General features: G+C 43.0%; 1 protein-coding gene across 4 annotated transcripts in view; it reads right to left on the bottom strand.

Moving 5' to 3' along the window:
- The window catches only part of FBXL4 (F-box and leucine rich repeat protein 4), an 84,378-nt gene that overhangs the window by 10,772 nt on the left and 51,786 nt on the right, over nucleotides 1-21,820 (bottom strand). For 3 of the 4 annotated variants that reach the window (XM_075923918.1, XM_075923919.1, XM_014571175.3), the window contains 2 exons: nucleotides 1,713-1,784; nucleotides 193-505 (listed from right to left, as the gene is read on the bottom strand). In XM_075923918.1, coding sequence (XP_075780033.1) covers nucleotides 193-505; nucleotides 1,713-1,784 — 385 coding nt within the window. The remainder of the gene's footprint in view (nucleotides 1-192; nucleotides 506-1,712; nucleotides 1,785-21,820) is intronic. The other variant, XM_075923920.1, reaches the window with a different exon arrangement.

Below are 21,820 nucleotides of genomic sequence, written 5' to 3' on the forward strand. Positions count from 1 at the left end.
CCACAAAGCATTAAGAATTTGTAAGTTTTAAAAGCCCTCATGAATAATTTTTAATTTTATTAAACTGGGACATATTTTTAAATAATATTTAAGAATTACAACAGGTCTTATTTAGGCAATATGTAGTTCTCTCTTTATACCAAGATATACATCTGAAAAAACAATAATGAAAGAATTCATGCATTTCCTTACCCAGTATATCCAACTGACGAAGATGAGTACAGTTAGCGGCAAGTTCTTCAATGTCGGTGTCACACACAGACCTGTTGGCTGTAAGAAAGAGCTTTTGCAAGTTTGGCAGTTTACGTGCAAGGCTTGTGAAACAGCCAGTACTGCTTTGTAGAGTAGGGCACCAGCCAAGATCAAGCTCCTCCAAGAGATGACACCCTGAAGCCAATTCTGCTAATCCATTTTCAGTAATGTTTTTACATCTCCACAAATCCAGAGTACGAAGTTTTTTGCACTTTGCTCCCATCATACTTGCTATCAGGTCATAGTCTTCAATCTGTGAAGAAAACAAGCACCATTCTTATAGCCTTATTTCCAGTTATACCCAAGCAGCTTTGTTTGCTAATACATCTATTGATCAGTCTAAGTGTTTTTTAATTTCTAAAGAATTTGAAGAGAAGATCATCATCATATTGGACACATCTCATTCTGCTTTGTTTAAAAAAAAGACAATGACAAGGGAAGTTTGCAATCAGTTTTTAAACTTTTTTGGTTTTAAGCATTGAATAAGAAAGACAAATTAAAATCTATAATTAAAATCGATTTTCTTCCAAACATTCCTTTTTTCTTTGCTAGTGCTATTTTCTAAGAACTGTTTTCCCCCCACAATGGGTAATTAAGTTTAATTGACAGTGATCTGTCCTGCTTATACAGAGGGGCAAGCAGAGGGATAACAACAGAGCTACTGGCAGTTTAACGACACTTAATAAAACAGTGTGCATACATCTACATATGAACAAAAGAATAAGCCCCATCCCTTTTCAAGGTTGTACAGGGGTTGAACCTGGATCTAGCCTTCAAGGAAGCATTACTAATTCTCACTGTGGAAATTGGGGGAAGGAAGTGACCCACTGTATGGACAGTGTTAGTCCACTATTAAAGGCATGATAGGAAGTCTAGATGGTTGGAGGGAACAATACCTGCTAACTCTTCCAATTTCTGCTGAGACAACTGGGGGAGGCCTATCATCTCTTCCTTTGTCTTTTGCTTCCTGAGTGAATGGAGAAGTCTACCAATTCTCATGTTAAGTACTCTGCTATAGCTATAGTCACAGAGAGCTGCATGGGCCCCTCCCTCTATCAGCAATTCCTATTTTTATTTTTTTTAAGTAATCACAAATTCATAGCCCTAAGAAGCCTGTGACTGAAAATATCTTCATTAAAACTAACTCATTATGCATACACAGAGATTTATTACTGTAGGGCTGTTCACAAGTGCTGGGCTTACAAGATTAAATATGTGTTTTAAATAAAAAAGAACATTAAACGTTAGTTCTAGAAGCGCAAAAAAAAAAGTTATGCCTACAAAATTGGCCAGTGTCCTTTTAAACACACAAATATTTTTATTCTTCTATTAAAATAGAGGCTAATGTCAATTAAGGAAATGAAGTAAATTATCTTTTAATACTTTGAGCAAAGAACAGTTAAGTTCAGTCTGAGTTATGTCTCACACACCCACATGCAAACTTGACTTCAGGAACTTACCATGACACAACTACCTAGGCTGAGGTGCTGAAGCTCTGAACAAAAGTTCAGAATGCTGAGCAGTGCTGTTTGCTGCCATTGGGGACCACATCAGAAGCAAATATGGAAAGCAAATCAAAGAGAAGAGGTCAATTAGACATTAAAGGCTGTCACCACTTTCCCTGAAATACAACTCAAAACTTGGGTTACAGACACCACAAATGCCATTTAATGAGTCCCTAAGCGCTTTGAGCATTGATTGGCTTAGAGTCAAGATAATCATTAGAAGCCTTTATGTAAGTCATTTTGGATGAAATTTTGCATGGCCTAAAGATACCTATATTCCCATGACCTATCAGTTCATTTCCCAAAGGAAAGCAGTTGGAAAGTGTGGTAAGTTCAAACAGCAAGCAAGGCCAAACTGAAAACACAGGGGACTGGTGACATCCCAGAAGAACAACAGCTCTGACATTCGCTGACCAGCTACAGCCTGATGGACCTGCCAATAGAGGCACACAGCATCAGGGTTGAACTGGGGACTTTAATGTCAAAGGATTCTCTTTGCTGACAAGGGTACTGACAATCATTGAGCACCTGTCACTAGCAACATGCAGCGTGAAACGAATGTAAAGTTTACTTTACAGTCATGTTTCTGCTATTTTAACATGTCCCTTCTGTTCAGAAAACCACTACACAACTACAAATATCTGAAACAATATTAGAATCAGGTACACCTTACAGACGATTTATATGCTTAAATACTGAGTTTTATTTCCATAAGACAAGAGCAGTCTATGAGTTTTCTTGAAAATTTGTTCTAAGAAAAAAGTAAAGCCACTCTACTAAACTGCATATTGCACTTATTTTGTTTTGTAGTTTTTAAATATACTCAAGCTGAGAAGGCAAAAGAAATCAAACAGGTCCTCTGTTTATGGATAGATAGAGCTACAAATAAAGGTGAGCTACATTTAAAAGATTTTAATTACTTTTTAAAGACATGGGGTAATTTGCACTCTGTAATCTCTGAAACCTGTGAGAGTTTAATAAACAGAAATATCACAATGAACAAACAACATAGTCTTTGAAAATCTACAATATTTATAGTAGATGTTCACAGAGGAAAATAAAACAAGCCAAATACAAGAGACAAAAACTTGTTAATAAGTAGAAGTCCTAAAGGAGAACTATTAGTGTGTGTGTAATTTATATAAAATTAAGTCTATTTTCTATACTAAACTTTAGAATGAAAATGTCTGTGTTCTTGTCCATCTTTGCTCCCAGTTAAGTGTTAAGGCTTAAGAAGGGACATGTGCATCCTGCAGATAAATGGATAGTTGAACAGTTGGTGTCGATGGGAGGGCTTCAGAATCGTCAATCACGAGATGCTGTTTTGGGAAAGTGGTCTGTTGAGAAAAAATGGAGCCCATCTGACCAAGAAGGAAAAGAGCACCTTCACAAACCGACTCGCCAACCTAGCAAGGCTTTAAATTAGGCTCAGTCAGAAGAGGTGAAAAATGCCCACAAGTTTGAACAAAATACAGCTTTTAAAAGAGGCTTGGATATGGAAAATTACCACACGGTCATAGGAGCAACAAGGGAGTATTAGTGCTTAAACTTAAGTCTCATGATAGGAATACAAAATATGGGTAACCTCATGGTAAGGGTCTATCCTGAATCAGACTAATGAAAATAGCTATTTTAAAAAGAATTTCTGAGGAGATGCAATAGTAACTAAAAAGGGAATCTTTGCAGACAGAGTATATAAAACACAAGTTGATATGGGTTGAAAAGAAATTACTTTTAACTCTGTTTATGCTATTACACGATGAACGTCCCTGGTCCGACACCCTCGGGATTGGAGTGGCTCTGAACAAGGGAATTTGCCGCACGAGAGAAGGTCAGGCTCTCCTAGGGCTCCCCTCCTGGCTGCTGCCCTGGGAGAAGCTGGAGGCCTGACCTCCTGCAGTACACCTGCCTGGCTCTGCTGCCCCAAGTCCACTCACAGGGCTGTGCTCCCTGCTCCTCCCAGCCCCACACAAGGAGACAGCTGTTCAAAGGTTCCGTGACAGTGGCAGCAGCAACAGCTGCTCCCAGGGTTCCTCAGCCCAGGTCCCACGTGCAGTGGCAGAAGCTGCTCCCAGGGTTCCCTGGCTACGATCCTGTGTGCGGCAGCAGCAGCTGCTCCTGGAGTGCCCTAGCCCAGCATGTGACAGGCCTGCATGAGGTCAGGGAATCCCAGGTAGAGATGGCAGTAGCTGCTTCTGTGCTGTCTACCCCCAGATCACTGCCCCTTCAGGCTGCTGCTCACCAGACCGGCTTTGCTCCCACCCAGCTGCTTTCAACCTCTGTGGCTGGGGCTCTCTGGTCTAGCAACATCCGTGCTTCTGCCAGACCACAGATGCTGCCGGACCAGGGAGTCCCGGATGAGAGACGTTCAATCCGTATAATGTCTCCAATGAGGCTTTTGTGAAAGATCTAGCAACTTCAGAATGGGAAAATATATGACTGAATAGAATCATAGAGCTAGAAGAGACCTCAGGAGGTCATCAAGTCCAGCTCCCTGCCCATGGCAGGACCAATCTCAACTAAATCAACCCACCACCTCCCTAGGTAACCCATTCCAGTGCTTCACCACCCTCCTAGTGAAATAGTTTTTCCTAATATCCAACCTAGACCTCTCCCATGGTAACTTGAGATCATTGCTCCTTGTTCTGCCAACCGCACTACTGTGAACAGCCTTTCTCTGCCCTCTTTGGAACCTCCCTTCAGGAAGTTGAAGGCTGCTATCAAATCTCCCCTCACTCTTCTCTTCTGCAGACTAAACAAACCCAAATTCCTCAGTCTCTCCTCAGAGGTCATGCGCTCCAGCCCCCTAATCATTTTGGTCGCCCTCCATTGTAACCTCTCCAATGCATCAACATCCTTTCTATAGTGGGGGGGCCCAGAACTGGACACAATACTCCAGAGGTGGCCTCACCAGAGCTGAATAAAGGGGAATAATCACTTCTCTGGATCTGCTGGCAATGCTCCTCCTAATGCACCCTAATATGCCATTTGCCTTCTTGGCTAAAAGGGCATGCTGTTGACTCATATCCAGCTTCTCATCCACTATAATCTCCAGGTGCTTTTCTACAGAACTGCTACTTAGCAAGTTGGTCCCCAGCCTGTAACAATGCTTGGGATGCTTCCGTCCCAAGTGCAGGACTCTACATTTGTCCTTGTTGAACCTCATCAGATTTCTTTTGGCCCAATCCCCTAATCTGTCCAGGTCACTCTGGACCCTATCCCTGCCCCCAGTTTAGTGTCATCTGCAAACTTGCTGAGGGTGTAATCCATCCCCTCATCCAGGTCATTAATAAAGATGTTGAACAAACCCGGTCCTAGAACAGATCCTTGGGGCACTCTGCTAGAAACGAACCACCATCCTGACATCGAGTCGTTGATCACTACCCATTGGGCCTGACACTCTAACCAGCTTTCTATCCATCTTACAGTCCATTTATCCAATCCATATTCCCTTAACTTGCTGGCAAGAATACTGTGGGAGTATCAAAAGCTTTGCTAAAGTCAAGGTATATCACATCCACTGCCTTTCCCATATCCACAGAGCCAGTTACCTCCTCATAGAAGCTAATTAGATTGGTCAGGCACGACTTGCCCTTCATGAATCCATGTTGACTATTCCTGATCATTTTCCCCTCTTCCAAGTGCTTCAAAATGGATTCCTTGAGGATCCCCTCCATGATTTTTCCAGGGACTGAGGTAAGGTTGACTGGTCTGTAGTTCTGTGGATTGTCCTTCTTCCCTTTTTTAAATATGGGCACTATATTTGCCTTTTTCCAATCTTCCTGGATCTCTCCCGATCTCCATGAGTTTTAAAAAATAATGGCCAAAGGCTCTGCAATGACATTTGCCAACTCCCTCAGTACCCTCGGATGCGTTAAATCTGGGCCCATGGATTTGTGTATGTTTAGCTTTTCTAAACAGTTCCTAACTTGTTCTTTTCCCACCAAGGGCTGTCCACCTTCTTCCCATACTGCTTTGCCTAGTGCATTTGTCTGGGAGCTGACTTTGTCCATGAAGAATAGGGGGAAGATATACTGATACTGCTCTAAATATATCAGTATGGATTTGATAGATGATCCCAACTGTTTTAGTGCTAGCCAAGAATCCAAAATAGCAGAAACAGGGGACTCCAAGGTGATGTCACACTGCACAAACAGAAAACGTCTTCTATTTTGCTGTGTAGGTCAGTCTCGTATAGCTTTTTTCTGGTATGTACTAAAATGTTTTGAACTTCAGCTGAACAATTTTTTTCACTGGCAGTCAGCTAACCAAGTTGTCGGATGTAAAGAGGCTGGATCTTGGTGTAAGATCTGACCTTTGTTTTGCAAAATCACATTAGGTAGTACAGGTAATGTAAGTGGAGGTGATATTGACAGGTCACTGCAACAAAACCATCTGACCCAAACTGGGGCTACCATAATCATTAAGGCTAAATCTTGTCTGAGTTCCTTCAAAACCCTTGACATCAAAGGAAAGGGTGGGAAGACATGTATGATCCCTGGAGTCCATGAGATGAGGAAGGCATCTGGGGCTCAAATCACTTCTGGTATGGAACACTTTTTATTCTGGTTTGAAGCAAATAACTCGTATCCCTCACATCCCTAACTATGAAGATGCTTTGCAGAACCCAAATCTTTGATAATCCATTCAAGTTTATCTGGAAATTGTCTGCTGAGGCTATCTGATAGGGCATGTTGTAAGCCTAGAAGATGCAGAGTCATTGTTGTGACTTGATGTAACTGCTCCTCTCTGTCTGCTGCCCTAACACACTGCAGGCTATGTCTAGACTGGCATGATTTTCTGCAAATGCTTTTAACGGAAAAGTTTTTCCATTAAAAGCATTTGCGGAAAAGAGCGTCTAGATTGGCACGGACGCTTTTGTGCAAAATCACTTTTTGTGGAAAAGCGTCTGTGCCAATCTAGACGTGGTTTTGCGCAAGAAAGCCCCATCGCCATTTTTGCGATCGGGGCTTTTTTTGCGCAAAACAATACCGCGTTGTCTACGCTGGCCCTCTTGCGCAAAAGCATTTGCGCAAGAGGGCTTTTGCCCGAATGGGAGCAGCATAGCATTTCCGCAAGAACATTGACAATCTTACATGAGATCGTCAGTGTTCTTGCGGAAATTCAAGCGGCCAGTGTAGACAGCTTGCAAGTTTTTCCGCAAAAGCACCTGCTTTTGCGGAAAAACTTGCCAGTTTAGATGCAGCCCAGTTGTATTACCTATCACCACAGGGATTATGGATCCTGTAGCAAGGATAGAAATGCCTTACCATGCAGACAGCTCTGAACTCTAGGATATTTAAATGTAGATTAACTTCCTGTAACCAATCTTGCATGGAGTATTGTATGCTGTGTGACAGTTGCAGACAGCCCTGTGACCCAGGAGTCTGATACATCTCTATGTGAGCTTGCAGAGGATCACTATGACTCATGATGAAGCAGAATCTCTCCTGTGGTAGGTAAGCTCTCATGGAGCTTGACTTTAACATAGCTTTTGTTAATTCTATGCAATAGTTGGAACAAAAAACAGGACTATGTAGCACTTTAAAGACTAACAAGATGGTTTATTAGGTGATGAGCTTTCATGGGCCAGACCCACTTCCTCAGATCAAATAGTGGAAGAAAATTGTCACAACCGTATATACCAAAGGATACAATTAAAAAAAATGAACACATATGAAAAAAAGAACACATATGTCCTTTTCAGATGTGTTCATTTTTTTTTAATTGTATCCTTTGGTATATATGGTTGTGACAATTTTCTTCCACTATTTGATCTGAGGAAGTGGGTCTGGCCCACGAAAGCTCATCACCTAATAAACCATCTTGTTAGTCTTTAAAGTGCTACATAGTCCTGTTTTTTGTTCCAGCTACACCAGACTAACACGGCTACATTTCTATCACTATGCAATAGTTGGATTTTCTTCTGCTGAACTTGAATGCCAGTGTGGTAAAAAGCTCTCTGAAGAAGCGAATCAGGTTAGTTACCTATTTGGGTGATCTTCCTTGGATAAGCCAACTGTTGAGGCATCGGTATACCTGGACCCCTTGTATCCTAATATGAGCGGCCACAACTTCCAAGCATTTGGAGAATACCCTTGGTGGTGTGGAAAAATCAAAGGGCAGGATTGGTGGTGAGGCATCCCTATTCAGAATCAGAAACATTTCCTGTGGGCTAGTTAAACAAATGTGAAAGTAGACATTGTGTAGATTGAGAGCTTCTACCAGTCTTGAGGATACAGTGAGGAAATTAGGGTGACCAGGCTCACAAGCATGAATTTGAAATAACAGAGGAATATGTAGAGATATCTCCAATCTATGGATTCTGATCTGATCAGCATACAACCTACTTCTGTGAAGTAGCTCTAAAGTTAGCAACAGAAGAGGATGAAGGCATTCTGTGCTGGAATATCTTTCTTCCACAGTGGTTCTTCTGTTTTATGAGGGTTGTAATAGGAGGTTGAGGGTCTCTGTCTATTTGAGCTTTGAGGGCTGACCTATATCTTTATTGAGGCTGGTGTGTACACATTGTTGATCAGAGACTGGCTCTCAAGTCCTTCAGTGAATGAAAGGTTTTGTCTGTTGGTGCATTAAAGAGTTTGTAACTTTCAAATGGGAGATCCTCAATGGTTATTTCGATTTTCCAAAGTATTCCAGAAGACTGGAGCCATCATAGTGAAAGTGATCATGTAAGAAGCATCAAGAGCAACCAGACAAGGAGTACAACCACTAACTGCTCTTCAGACACTAAGGAATCTCAGCCTCACCCTTTCATTCTATCAGTCTTTGTCATCAACACATTTTAATCAGCAGAGATTTTATTATTTATAATTTCTCGTTCAAACTCAGATAGTCATATTTCAACTGACTGAAAATTTGAAATGCACATCTGGAGGCATGTTGAGTAGTGGACCTTCCTGATGAATAAATACAGTTATTTATGGCCCTTCCCTTTCGTATCATAACTGGAGGAACTTGAAGTTTAGATCTTTCATGCACTGCTGCTGCTACCACCACCAGTGATCTAGAGACTGGGTAGGCATAAAAATACTCAAGAGACTGCTTAATAATACTTAGGCTTCCTTGGACACAGTAGCCATAGGTGGTAAGGTCTGCCACAGATCCTTAGGCAATTTCATGAACTTCTTGTGTTACCTCCCTGGAATTTGTGAGGTGTCTGTCAAAAAGTAGCAGGGATGAGCGCCCCAGCAGCTGAGAGTAAGTGTGACAGGGTAAAGGAACCCTGCACAGCCGAGGGCAAGATCAGGGAGGACAGGGCGAGTGGCAGACTGGCTTTCTCCATGGCGGTGAGGAAGGCGGTGGCAGCCAGGCTGGGCCGGGACAATGAGGGCGCCTGCACGGCAAATGCAGGCACATGGCAAGGACGCCGGGGGTGGATCCGGAGGACTCCAGCACATTCACGCTGGGGGCGATCTGGGAAGAGGGCTGGAGGCCCATAAAATGGGAAGAGCCAGCGCAACAGGGGGGAGAGATGGGAGTGGAGGCAGGTGAGGGGTCACTGGACCAGGGGAGCGAGGCCTGAGGAAGGTCCAGAGATTGGGGGTGAGGAAGTGGCCCAGAGCAGGCAAAAGGAGTCTTGCCTGCGGGCTGGTGAGTTTCAGCAGTTAGCCCCACCAGCCAGCTGGGGGAGGTGACTGCCCCCACCTTAGGGTCCTGGGGTGGGACATGGAGAGAGGGAGGGCCCAGGTCCCCCTTGCACCCCTGTTCAGGAGTTGTGCACCACTGAGGATAAAAGTAACCCCGCCTCCGGGGTCACGGTTTGGGTCAGGGACGGAGAGAGTGGAGGGGAGGGGACTCCTCTTGTGGACCCCCTTCACAGTAAGATATTGCTTTTAAAATCAACTAATCTTATCTCCTCCTGTGGTTTCTCTCATTGTCCCATTCCTGTTGGTACCAACTCTGAGATTGGCTAACAGACCCTTTTGAGTAGATTTACAATATTTTGTCAGAGAGAGAAATCTAACTGGGGGGGCGGCAGCAGAGAAGGAAGTTATGATAGATTTTTGCATACCCAAGGAGCCCCAAATGGACAAGATTATATACTGTAAGAGTATAAGACTGGATATTCTGCATGAAATCCTTCAGGTATGTGTGTGTATAGGCAATCACTGGACTCTGTTAGAATCATAGAATACTAGGACTGGAAGGGACCTCCAGAGGTCATCGAGTCCAGTCCCCTGCCCTTAAGGCAGGTCCAAATACTGTCTAGACCATCCCTGATGGACATTTCTCTAACCTGCTCTTAACTATCTCAGAGATGGGGATTCCACAACCTCCCTGGGCAATTAATTCCAGGTTTGACTACCCTGGCAGTTAGGAACTTTTTCCTAATGTCCAACCTAAACCTCCTTTGCTGCAGTTTAAGCCCATTGCTTCTTGTTCTATCCTCAGAGGCCATGATGAACAAGTTTTCTCCCTGCTCCTTATGAGACCCTTTTAGATACCTGAAAACGGCTAACATGTCCCCCCTCAATCTTCTCTTTTCTAAACTAAACAAACCCAATTCTTTCAGCCTTCTTTCATAGATCATGCTCTCTAGACCGTTAATCATTCTTGTGCTCTTCTCTGGACCCTCTCCAATTTCTCCACATCTTTCTTGAAATGCAGTGCCCAGAACTGAACACAATACTCCAATTGAGACCTAACCAGCGCAGAGTAGAGCGGAAGAATGACTTCTCGTGTCTTGCTCACAACATACCTGTTAATGCATCCCAGTATCATGTTTGCTTTTTTTGCAACAGCATTACACCGTTGACTCATATTTAGCTTGTGGTCCACTATAACCCCTAGATCCCTTTCTGCCATACTCCTTCCTAGACAGTCGCTTCCTATTCTGTATGTGTGAAACTGATTGTTCCTTCCTAAGTGGAGAACTTTGCAGTTGTCTTTATTAAACTTCATCCTGTTTACCTCAGACCATTTCTCCAATTTGTCCAGATCATTTTGAATTATGACCCTATCCTCCAGAGCAGTCGCAACCTCTCCCAGCTTGGTATCATCTTCAAAACTTAATAAGCATACTTTCTATGCCAATATCTAAATCATTGATGAAGATATTGAACAGAGCCGGTCCCAAAACAGACCTCTGCGGAACCCCTCTTGTTATACCTTTCCAGTAGGATTGTGAACCATTAATAACTACTCTCTGAGTACGGTTATCCAGTCAGTTATGCACCCACCTTATAGTAGCCCCATCTAAGTTGTATTTGCCTAGTTTATTGATGAGAATATCATGCGAGACCGTATCAAACGCCTTACTAAAGTCTAGGTATACCACATCCACCGCTTCTCCCTTATCCAACAGACTTGTTATTCTATCAAAGAAAGCTATCAGATTGGTATGACATGATTTGTTCTTTACAAATCCATGCTGGCTGTTCCCTATCACCTTGCCACCTTCCAAGTGTTTACAGATTAATTATTTGCTCCATTATCTTCCCTGGCACAGAAGTTAAACTAACTGGTCTGTAGTTTCCTGGGTTGTTCTTATTTCCCTTTTTATAAATGGGAACTACATTAGCCCTTTTCCAGTCTTCTGGAATCTCTCCTGTCTCCCATGATTTTCCAAAGATGATAGCTAGAGGCTCACCTCCTCTATCAGCTCCTTGAGTATCCTGGGATGCATTTCATCAGGCCCTGGTGACTTGCAAGCATCTAACTTTTCTAGGTGATTTTTAACTTGTTCTTTTTTTATTTTATCTTCTAAACCTACCCCCTTCCCACTAGCATTCACTATGTTAGGCATTCCTTCAGACTTCTCAGTGAAGACCGAAACAAAGAAGTCATTAAGCATCTCTGCCATTTCCAGATTTCCTGTTACTGTTTCTCCCTCCTCACTGACCAGAGGGCTACTCTGTCCTTGGTCTTCCTCTTGCTTCTAATGTATTTATGTATTCTAATGTTCTTGATGCTCTTTATTTCAAACTCCTTTAATTTTAAAAGGGGTTTGCATTTTTTCCCCCTTCAGTCCCTATAAAATTCAAAGTTGGAAAAACTCCCTCCATTTTCAGTTTTTGATGACTGGGATTCTTCTTTTCCATGTCAAACTGTTCTCATTTGCATTCATGGTTCCTAACTGGTTTTTCCTGGGTTGGACAATGGATAGGTTCATGAAGCTAGATTTTCTGATTGGGGAGGTAGCCCTTCACTGCCTGATCATTTCACTGCCCTCTTGCGAGGTGATGCTGAAATCACAACACAGCTACAACTATAATTGCAATTTTTTACAAACACACACAAAACCATAACTTGTGTGTATATATCATAATGACTAGTAAGTTCAATGCATTACAAGTTTTCATCAATGCTTTTTACAGTGAAATAACATAGTTTGCAAACCTACATTTTTTGGGAGGGTTAAAACTTCTGTACTTCCCTGCAAGTGTCTGGACATTGTCACATGGTTTTATGGAAAATAGGTTTTGTCAAACAAATCTAGTTGCATTCTTTTAGGTGACTACAACTTTGATTGATAAGGGTAACTACACAGATATAATACACTTAGACTTTTATAAGGTATTTAACATGGTACCTCATGGTATTCTGATTAAAAAATTAGCACTATACAATATCAATAAAGCACACATTAAATGGATTAAGAACTGCCTAACTGGCAGATCTCAAAAAATAATTACCAATGGGAAATCATCCTTAAATGAGAGAATTTCTAGTGGGGGTCCACAGGGATTAGCACTAGGCTCAATGCTATTTCACATTGTCATCAATGATCTGCAAGTAAATATAAAATCTCTGCTGATAAAATGTGTTGATGATAAAGACTGATAGAATTGTAAGCAGTGATGAGGATAGGGTGGTTATAAAAAGCAATTTAGATTGCCTGGTAAACTGCACTCATACAAAATATGTTTTAACACAGCCAAATGCCAAGTTTAACACCTAGGTACAAGGAATACAGGCCATATCTGTAGAATAGGGATTACATTCTAGAAAGCAGTTACTCTTAAATCCCTAGCCATATATCTGTCACTGTGACATGAAGCAGCAAAATGAACTACACCTTATAATTCAGCTCCCTGCTTCTTTCTCCATAGACTTTTTTCCCCATATCTTGCCTTCTTCAATATAAAAAATTATTTGCATTTTACCTGGGAACAAAGCCCAGGCTTATTTGTTAACCATTTACATGGCTATACATTCACACCCCTAGTTCAAACTACATGATACTACTATAATAAGTTTTACAAGTAATTGCACCACATGCAGAGTAAGCAAATCCTTCTGGGGTTCTACCTCACTGCCACAGGTAGCAAGGCTTGTCAAGCTGTCTGGAGTGACTCAGGAGGATGAGTACCAACCTAAGAAAAATAAATTAGCTATTTTCAAAGTTAAACAAAGTAAACATACACACACAAATGAATTAGAGCCTTAGGAACTAAAATGTAATAGAAGCTTCTATAATAAGCAAGCTCTAAATATCCTTTAAAGCTAACCTAGGCCAAACACTGGGGATCTTTTTCTTATGCTTAGTAATCCTTGCCCCTCCTAGTCCAAGCAGCATAGAGATGAAGGTTCTTTCTGTCAGGGATTTTTATTTTCTTTCCCGAGTTCAAGATGAAGAAATGAGACTCTGTGCACATCTCCTCTTCATAGATGGGGGGAAGGGAGGAGGAGAGCAATCAACAAAGTCATTGTTCTTTGATATTTCACAATGGCTTATTTTGTTTCAGTGGGCCTTCTTGGTGGGCAGAACCTAATGCCTTCTGGAGGAAGCCAGCATTTTACATTAATTACTAATCCTTGCCTATTTGATGATTTACATAATTACAGTGGGTTACAATGCAAATACTTAATATAACCTTATAATATGGGATACAGATGTTATGAGATTAATACATGAAACATCCTAACAAGCATTTCATAAAGTCTAAATATATAAAGTCTGAATGTGCTTAATACTCATTCTTACAAACATAAGATCTATTTTTATAATACGAATGCACAAGTGAACTGGACTGGTTTCCAGCTATGCACTTGTCTGTGTTCAGCTAAGGATTACAGGATGTATGAAGCCATCTAAGATGCAGCTATGTCCCGAGAGGACACTTCTACCAAAAAAATGTGATTTTACAGGCATGGGGACATGCACACCAGAAAATAAATCTATGAAGACAATAATTCAAAGAACTATATTACTATAAGAACGGTCTTTTTTTATGTCTTCATGAATTCAGTGTAAAAGGAAAATTTGAGGATCACTCAGTATCCTCCAAATTGTCAGGAAGAAATGAAGATTCTCAAAACTGAATATGTACTTCCTATTATCTAACTCAATCTCAGGAAAACATTTGCACTTAAAAAACTCATAGATGTGAAACAATTCATTCTCCTAGTAAAGTACAGAATATTAATTTTCATCATACATTGATACTACATAAGACCCTTCACCACCAAAACAATTATATTTAAAGGATATGTCTGTGGTGGACTTGGTGTAACATATGGCACATGTAGGTGTACTCATGCTAGTTTTAATTTAGCTAACTAGCTTGCTGAAAACTACAGTCAAGATGCAGCAGTATGTGCTGCAGCACAGGCTGTACGTTGGTTATCTGTATTGCTAGCCCATGCTAAAGCTCATACTGCAGCATCATCAATGTTATTTTTAACCTAGATAGATTAAAGTTAGTGAGAGCCTATATGAGATGCAAATCACACCTCTGACAGTGTGATTACAGTGACAATATATCTAAAGTTACTAAGGTATTTTCCTCCTCCACTATGTATTATACATTTTATATTACTCACTTGTACTGTAATTACTTAATGATATAATGCATGATATATGCTTATCTATCTTCAACTCATGTGTTTGTAAAAATCACCAGCACATCATCCTTCTCCTCCCAACACCAATGCTGCGTACAGCTGGGATTATTAGCAGATGCTATATATGTTTGTTTTGAGCCTGGGATTGCCGGTATAGTTTTATATACTATATTATGCCATTATTTACTTAGACATCCACAGCCTCTTTTTTCCACAAAGAACAATGTCTGACAGGCAGTATGCTGATCATTCTAGCAACATGGTAAGGCTGTTAAGAAGTTGATAATCGTGTAGTTGATAAGAGAAGGTGCTCAGTTCCAGCTCGTGGCAGGTCCAAGAGCTACCCCCACTGCTGCTCTGCAGTTTAAATGACTCCTACTACATTTAAACTGCAGAGCTGCAATGGAGGTAGGTCCCGGGCCCCATGTGAGCCAGGACTGAGCAAGCCCAGCTTAGTTCTGACTCGTGCTGGATCTAGGAACTACCTCCGCTGTGGCTCCGCATTTTAAATGAAGCAAGAGCTGGGTCAGCTCTTACTACATTTAAAATGCGGAGCCACACCAGTCCTGGTTGCTTACATCCTTAGAACGTGGCAAAACCATTGTAGTTGGTGCCTTATGATAACTGTAGCCACACAATGGAGTTTCAGTCTTCTATAAATGTCATAATATCTTAAGCTTATCTAGCCTTGTCTCACCTAGGATTCAATGCAGGTACCTCTTTCTAGCACCCTACCAAATACAATGCCATGAAAAATGTGTCATCGACTGTGAAATCTGGTCTTTTGTGTGCTTTTATCTTATCCTATCCAGATTTCATGGGAGAGACCAGTATTTCTCAAATCGACAGTCCTGCCCAAAAGAAAATTGCAGAGGGGTCATCACTTATTTTAGGGGGTCACAGTATTGCCACCCTCAATTTTGCTTTTCCTTCAGAGCTAGATAGCTAGAGTGCAGCAGCATTGGCTGGGTGCCCAGCTTTGAAGGTAGTGCACAGCAGCAGTGCAAAAGTAAGAATGGCAATATCATGCCCTGCCACCCTTACTTCTGAGTTGTTGCCTTTGGAGCTGGGCAGCTAAAGAGTGGCAACAGCTGACTGCTGGGCCAGCTCTGTAGGCAGGAGCATAGAAACCATCCTTACTTATGCGCTGCTGCTGGCAGCAGTTCTGCCTTCAAAGCTGGACTCCTATCCAGGAGCCACCACTCTCCAGATGCCTGGTTTTGAAAGCAGTATAGCCAGCAGCAGCGCAGTAGTAAGGGTAGCAGTACCACACCTGTCTCCTGATAGACCTTGTGTCCCTCCTCCCCAAAAAATGGCACTGCCACTTTGAAGCATCCCCATCTCTCCTCCCTTGCTGCCTCTTTCTGATAGAGGCAACAAGGGCGGGGGGAGTGACTAGCTGTTCACATCCCTAGGTAAAATGTGACACATCAAAGAGCAGGGGGTGGCTTATCAACGTGTCTACATTGTCACTATTCATCAGGGCTTGGCAAACTTCAGTTCCCAGCTCATCAGGATAAGATGCTAGTTTGTTGGGATGTTTTGTGTACCTGGATTGTCAGCAGGCAGGAGGCCCCTAGGCTCCCATTGGCTGCAGTTTTCCAGTCCCAGCCAACAGGAGGGGCAGAAAGTGGCAGCCAGTCCCTCAGCTTGTGCTATTTCCTGCGGCTCTCTCCTAAGATTAAGGAGATTCTTGTTATACTTTCCTTGATGGTTTTACAAACTGTGAGACTGGGGCAGCGACTTAAAAAAACAACACTTACACTCCACTGAATGCCACTGATTCTGGCCTGGTCTCAGTGATGGGAGCTTCTATGGAAGCTGCTCAGCAAATCAGCATGAGGAGGCAGGGTTTCCTGTAGCCTTCCCCACTGTCTCAACACTGACTCTGCTCTTATACTGGTTGGGAGCTGCCTTGCTGTTGTCTGCCAATTCTGAAGGGGGAGAGGAAAAGAGGCGCCATTCTTCGGACCCTTGTCAGAAAGCCAAGAAACTTTTTGTAAAGCTTAGCACTTCTGAAGGAGATAAACCTCGAAGGCAATGAAGAAAAAGGCATTTAGCTGAGCATCCTGTAAAAGCTCTGCTGCAAGAGAAGCATAGGAGTCTACCATGTGTTGCTGCTTGGAGGCACAGAAAACTAAAATATTCATTCTGAGCCTGAGACCCAGGCTCAGAGCAAAGATATTATCTGACCCATTTGCTAAAGAGGTGGGGAATGTCCCACTGTGAAGATGGTGATATGGAGGGACAGAGAAAATTCTGTTCAAGAAAGGCGCACTGGCCAGTCTTCTAAAGGCATTCTAACCTCTACTCCTTATTGCAAATTTATGTAACTTCTCCCGTACTACTGCAGAGAAGCAATAAATCAAATTCCAGCAAAGCTCACTAAATCTCACTGTTAACAGCATTAATTCAGTTTTTAGACATCTTGAAACATCTTGCTGAATAACAACAGCTTTCCTTTTCCTGTGTCAAGCTCAGTTCTCAGATGAGCAATCTGTGATGGCAGCAAGCTGCTGGCTTCATTTAAAAAAAATATAATTCCACACTAAATCAATATAAATCTGAAATAGGAAATTTCAATAGGTACGACTGGATATAGGGAGTTTTCAGTAAAATCATATGCAAATACCACTTTCCAAACACTATCCCACAATATTAAAAAAAAAACCCTTCTCCTATTTTGGATCTCAGCTGCAAAAATACTAAAACAAGCATTTCTGAAAAAATCAGCTAGCAAAACACAATAAATTTGAAAACAGACAATTATAATCTGTGTTGCTTTTACTGATATTTATCTGACATAAGTGAACCTTTATTTCCTAAATTTAGCAAAGAACATACTCTACCACATTGCAAATGCCAACGTCTAGGAAATCAGTTAGACAGTATACTATTCTACTTTAAGTTGAAAGGTGCTATAATCAACATGAAAAAAATATTTTAAAAATCCTAATAGTAAAGTTTTAGGCAAAAAATCTAGACAATTATTCTAAAAAATAATCCTGTTGGGATTATATGAAGCCATCCAGAATCTATTAATTTAAATAATCTAAGTAATTCAGAACTACATTTCTTCCAAATCTTTGGCATTGTGTAGTATTGAGTAGATAGACAAAATCAGGAGGAGGGGAGGATAGAGGAAGGGAATTAGAAGCATTTATGAAACAACTTGTATGCTGAGATGATTTAGAAAGAATTATGGTTTTTTACCTGAATATTTTTGAATTACTAACCTAGAGTAGCAGATGCCTTGTAATTTTTGTTAAATGCCTCTTATTTTAAAGTCACAGTTGGTAAATCTATATAGTTATCTATGGTATATGAAACTGACATAATGTGATATATTTCTAAGGCAACTATCACCATTATATCTTTAGTTTCTAAGGGCACGTCTACACTGCAGCATTACAGCTGCTCTCCGAGTTACAAATGAGTTACGGACCAACACTTGGTCCGTAACTCGAACTGTTCGTAACTCAGATCCCATAGAGTTACATGGTGACTGCGCTGTTCGTAAGCGCGGATCGCCGTTCATAATTCGGATCCGCATTTATGACCGCTTTGGTCGTAAGTGCGGATGGTCGTAAGTGGAGGTGGCCGTAAGTCGAGGAGTGGCTGTATTTTGAAAAGGTTTCTGGAGGGCCGACTTCTTACTCTAACTTCTGTAAACCTCATTTCACAAAGAGTAAGGGAAGTTGAAGAAAGAGTGTTCTTCCTTCGATTTCCTGCTGTGTAGATAGTGCCATAAGCCGAATTAAGCTATTTCGACTTCAGCTACGCAACTGACATAGCTGAAGTTGTGTATCTTAATTCGACTTTTGTCCTGCAGTGTAGACATGCCCTAAGAGAATAATTACAGTAGCACTAATGATATTCTCAAAAGAAAATTCCACTAACTGAAAGAAGAGTTAATAATATATTAATAACAGACATACAAATTATATTAAAGTTGAAATAAGGATCTCGTTTAAAACCACTCGAGCAAGAAAATTAAGATTTCCAGTCTGATCTTAATTCGTCCTACTGGGTCCAACATAATGTAGGATGGATACATCAGTTTGAAGTTATATCTAATATATAAAGGAGAATATTTGTATGTTTGTGCTCTAATAACTTGGACACTATAAGAGCTACCGCAGCCAAACTTTGCATGGGATAATCTTTCCTCCAGGAGAAAGTTTTAAGGTACGGTGGGAGGGTGTGACGGGGGCCCCATTCCCCCCCCCCACACGAGCTCCGCCAGGGGCAATACACTCCCAGGCTGCTATTGTTCTGGGCCTGTGGTGCTTGCGCAGAGGAAGTGTGCGGAGGACTACCCTCATGGCGCAGGCGCGCCTTAGCCAGCGTGCAAACCAGCAGGCAGGTGGACCCGGGGAGAGCAGGGGTGCCGGTGTGGAAAAGGTCGCTGATGATTAAAACCGGCGCCGGGCCAGACACAAGGGGGAGGGGGGGAAGAGAAAGAGGAAGGGGGAGTGTGGTCGGCTCTTTTGCATGCTGCTACTCCCCCTTCCCCACCACTTCCCTAACTGCCGGTCTGTGCCCCACACAGACAGCGCCCCGCTCCGCACCACCCCTCCCCCACCACCTCTTTAAATGTCAACCCGGGCCCCACATAAACAGGACCCCTCTCTTCCCCACTCTTCACCTGCCATCTCCCAAACTGCCAACCTGTCCCCCACATAGACAGCGACCCTCTTCTCCCCACCCCTCACCTGCTATCTCCCAAACTGCCAGCCTGTGCCCCACATAGACAGCACCCCACTCCTCCCCATCCCTCACCTGCCATCTCCCAAAGTGCCAACGTGTGCCTACACAGACAGCGCCCCGCTCCTCCCCACCCTTTGCCCGCCACCTCCCTAACTGCCAGCCTGTTCCCCACATAGTCAGAGAATCTGATATTCTTCCACCACATCTGTCCAAGTACCACCCTATCATCTCATATATAAAGGAGAATGTTTGTAAGTTTGTGTGCTAATAACTTGGACACTATAAGAGCTACCGCAGCCAAACTTTGCATGGGATAACCTTTCCTCCAGGAGGAGGTTTTAAGGTACTTTTGGACCCAATCGGGGTCCTGTCTTGCCCCCCCGCAGCACCTGCGGCCCTGGGCGCGAACTGGGGCGCCCCTCCCGTGTGTAGCCTCCCGGGACTTGCCCCTTCCCGCCCATGAGGTTACATAACTGACCCTCTTCCCCCCCTCTCCCGCCATCACACAGTGCTCCCATCCCCTCGCGCACAATGGCACCTGCAGCCCCGGGTGCGAGCTGGGACGCCCCTCCCGTGTGTAACCTCCCCTCCACCCATGGTTGCTCCCCAACTATCAAAGCTGGCCAGCCTTTCTGTTCAGCTCGCTGGGCTTATCTGAGCAGAAGGAATCCGTGTGCCTGCTGCAGCACAGAGCAGAGGGGCCGGGTTAAACCCTTGATGCGTTACACTGCTGTGAAGCCAGCCAACTGCTGTTCGTAATGTGAATGGGGCTCTTCTGTGTCTGGGTCCAGCCATCGGGGTTAGATGTGAGCTCTGAGCTTTTGCTTGCCAAGGCAGGGTAGGTGGATCCGTGAGCCAACTTTGCAAAGAGAAGTCCCCTTGTTACTGGCCGTATGACTGTATACTGTTCTCCTGGGGACTGGCTGCTCGGTCCTTGCGGGAGGAGGGTACTGCTGCTCTCAGAGGGTCAGGTGTGGGCCAGGAGCCATCAGCCCCCAGGGTCTGTAGCTCCTTTCCTAAATTTCGTTCCTCCGGTTTCCCAAGTATTTTTATATACTGCAATACTGAGAAGCAAATAGGCTAGTTAAAGACTAAATGGGAGTGTTTTATAATGGAAACTAGATACTAGAATCACTAGGTATTCAGCATACTTTTTGAACTTTAGCCAAATTTACATAGTGTTTGGCTGTCTAACAAAAAGTAGAGTAGCATTCATTTATAAACTATTTCCCACATCATGTGTCTTCTGGATAGAATGCTTGAGTAATTCTGACAGAAAAACAAAGATCTTAGGTGATACAGGAAGAATAAAATCTAGATACTCTGGCTCCTGTAAACCTAACTTGGATCTAGATTGCTGCCTAGCTATCAGCATTGCTTTCCCTTTTTCAGCACCTTATTTGGTGAGGAATACATGAACTAGAAAAGTCTAATTTGAAATATATTTTAGTCTTCTTTTACTTATGTGGGTGCTGTTTCAGTAGCTATGTTGCAAGCAGTGAAGCCAACTGAGTGACATTCAAGTCAGCTTTACATTTAAGCCAATATATACTCTGATTTAACTTGAAGGAGGTTTGGTCAGGGCAGGAAGGCAAAGGAGGTCTAATAAAAGCTATATATACTGTATACAACAAAAATGCTTTTGATACATCCTACATACTTGACACTTTTTTTGGTTCTGTTAAAAAGTTCTCATTTTTACATTCTGACCTCTTTGTGGTTAACTTCACCTTAGTGCAGGGGTGGGCAATAATTTTAATGAGGGGCTACTCCAAGATTTTGGTAAGTGGTCAAGAGCCACACTTTTAAGGAGGGGTTCAAGGTCTAAGACAGAGGTTGGGTGCAGAAGGGAGCTTGGAATAGACTACTGGGGAGTAGGAGAGGATGTGGGGTCTGCAAGGGAGTTTGGGATGAAGGAAGGGGCTATGATATGGGGCAAGGGCTTGGGTGCAGGATCGGGGAGGAGGTATGGGTGCATGAGAGGATTCTGGCCTGGGGAAGAGGTGTAGGAGGGGATGCAGGGTCTAGAAGGGAGTTGTAACCTGGGAGAAGAGGGGAAAAGGGTTCAGAGGGTTTGGGTGGTGACCTGGTGTAAGAGGGGGTGGTGGCCTGGGGCAGGAAGGAGGTGGGGTGCCGGAGGCAGACTCTGGCTGGGAGGTGCTTACATAGGCACCTCCCTGCCAACAACCCTGCAGGAACCTGAGGCAGGCTCCCTGCCTCTCTGCTGCAGTCCCAGGTGGGCAGGAGAGGAGGCTTTGCACGCTGCCCCAGCCACCAGCAAAATTTCTCAGCTCCTATTGGCTAGAAACTGACCAATGGGAGCTGAGAGATTTTACTGGGGGATGGAGTCAGTGCATGAAGTCTCCTCTCTCCCTCCCCAGCATCAAGAGCAGAGAGAAACCAACTGTTTAAAGCAACAGGTAAGAGTTCTGGTGAGGTAGCAGGCTGGATCTGACCCACTGGCCACATCTTGCCCACCTCTGCTTTGTGGGAAGTAAAGCATTCACAACTATAGATAGTGGTAGAAATGTAGCTGTGTTAGTCTG

This window comes from Pelodiscus sinensis, chromosome 3 (assembly GCF_049634645.1).
Source record: "Pelodiscus sinensis isolate JC-2024 chromosome 3, ASM4963464v1, whole genome shotgun sequence".
In the NCBI taxonomy this organism is placed as follows: Eukaryota; Metazoa; Chordata; order Testudines; family Trionychidae; genus Pelodiscus; species Pelodiscus sinensis.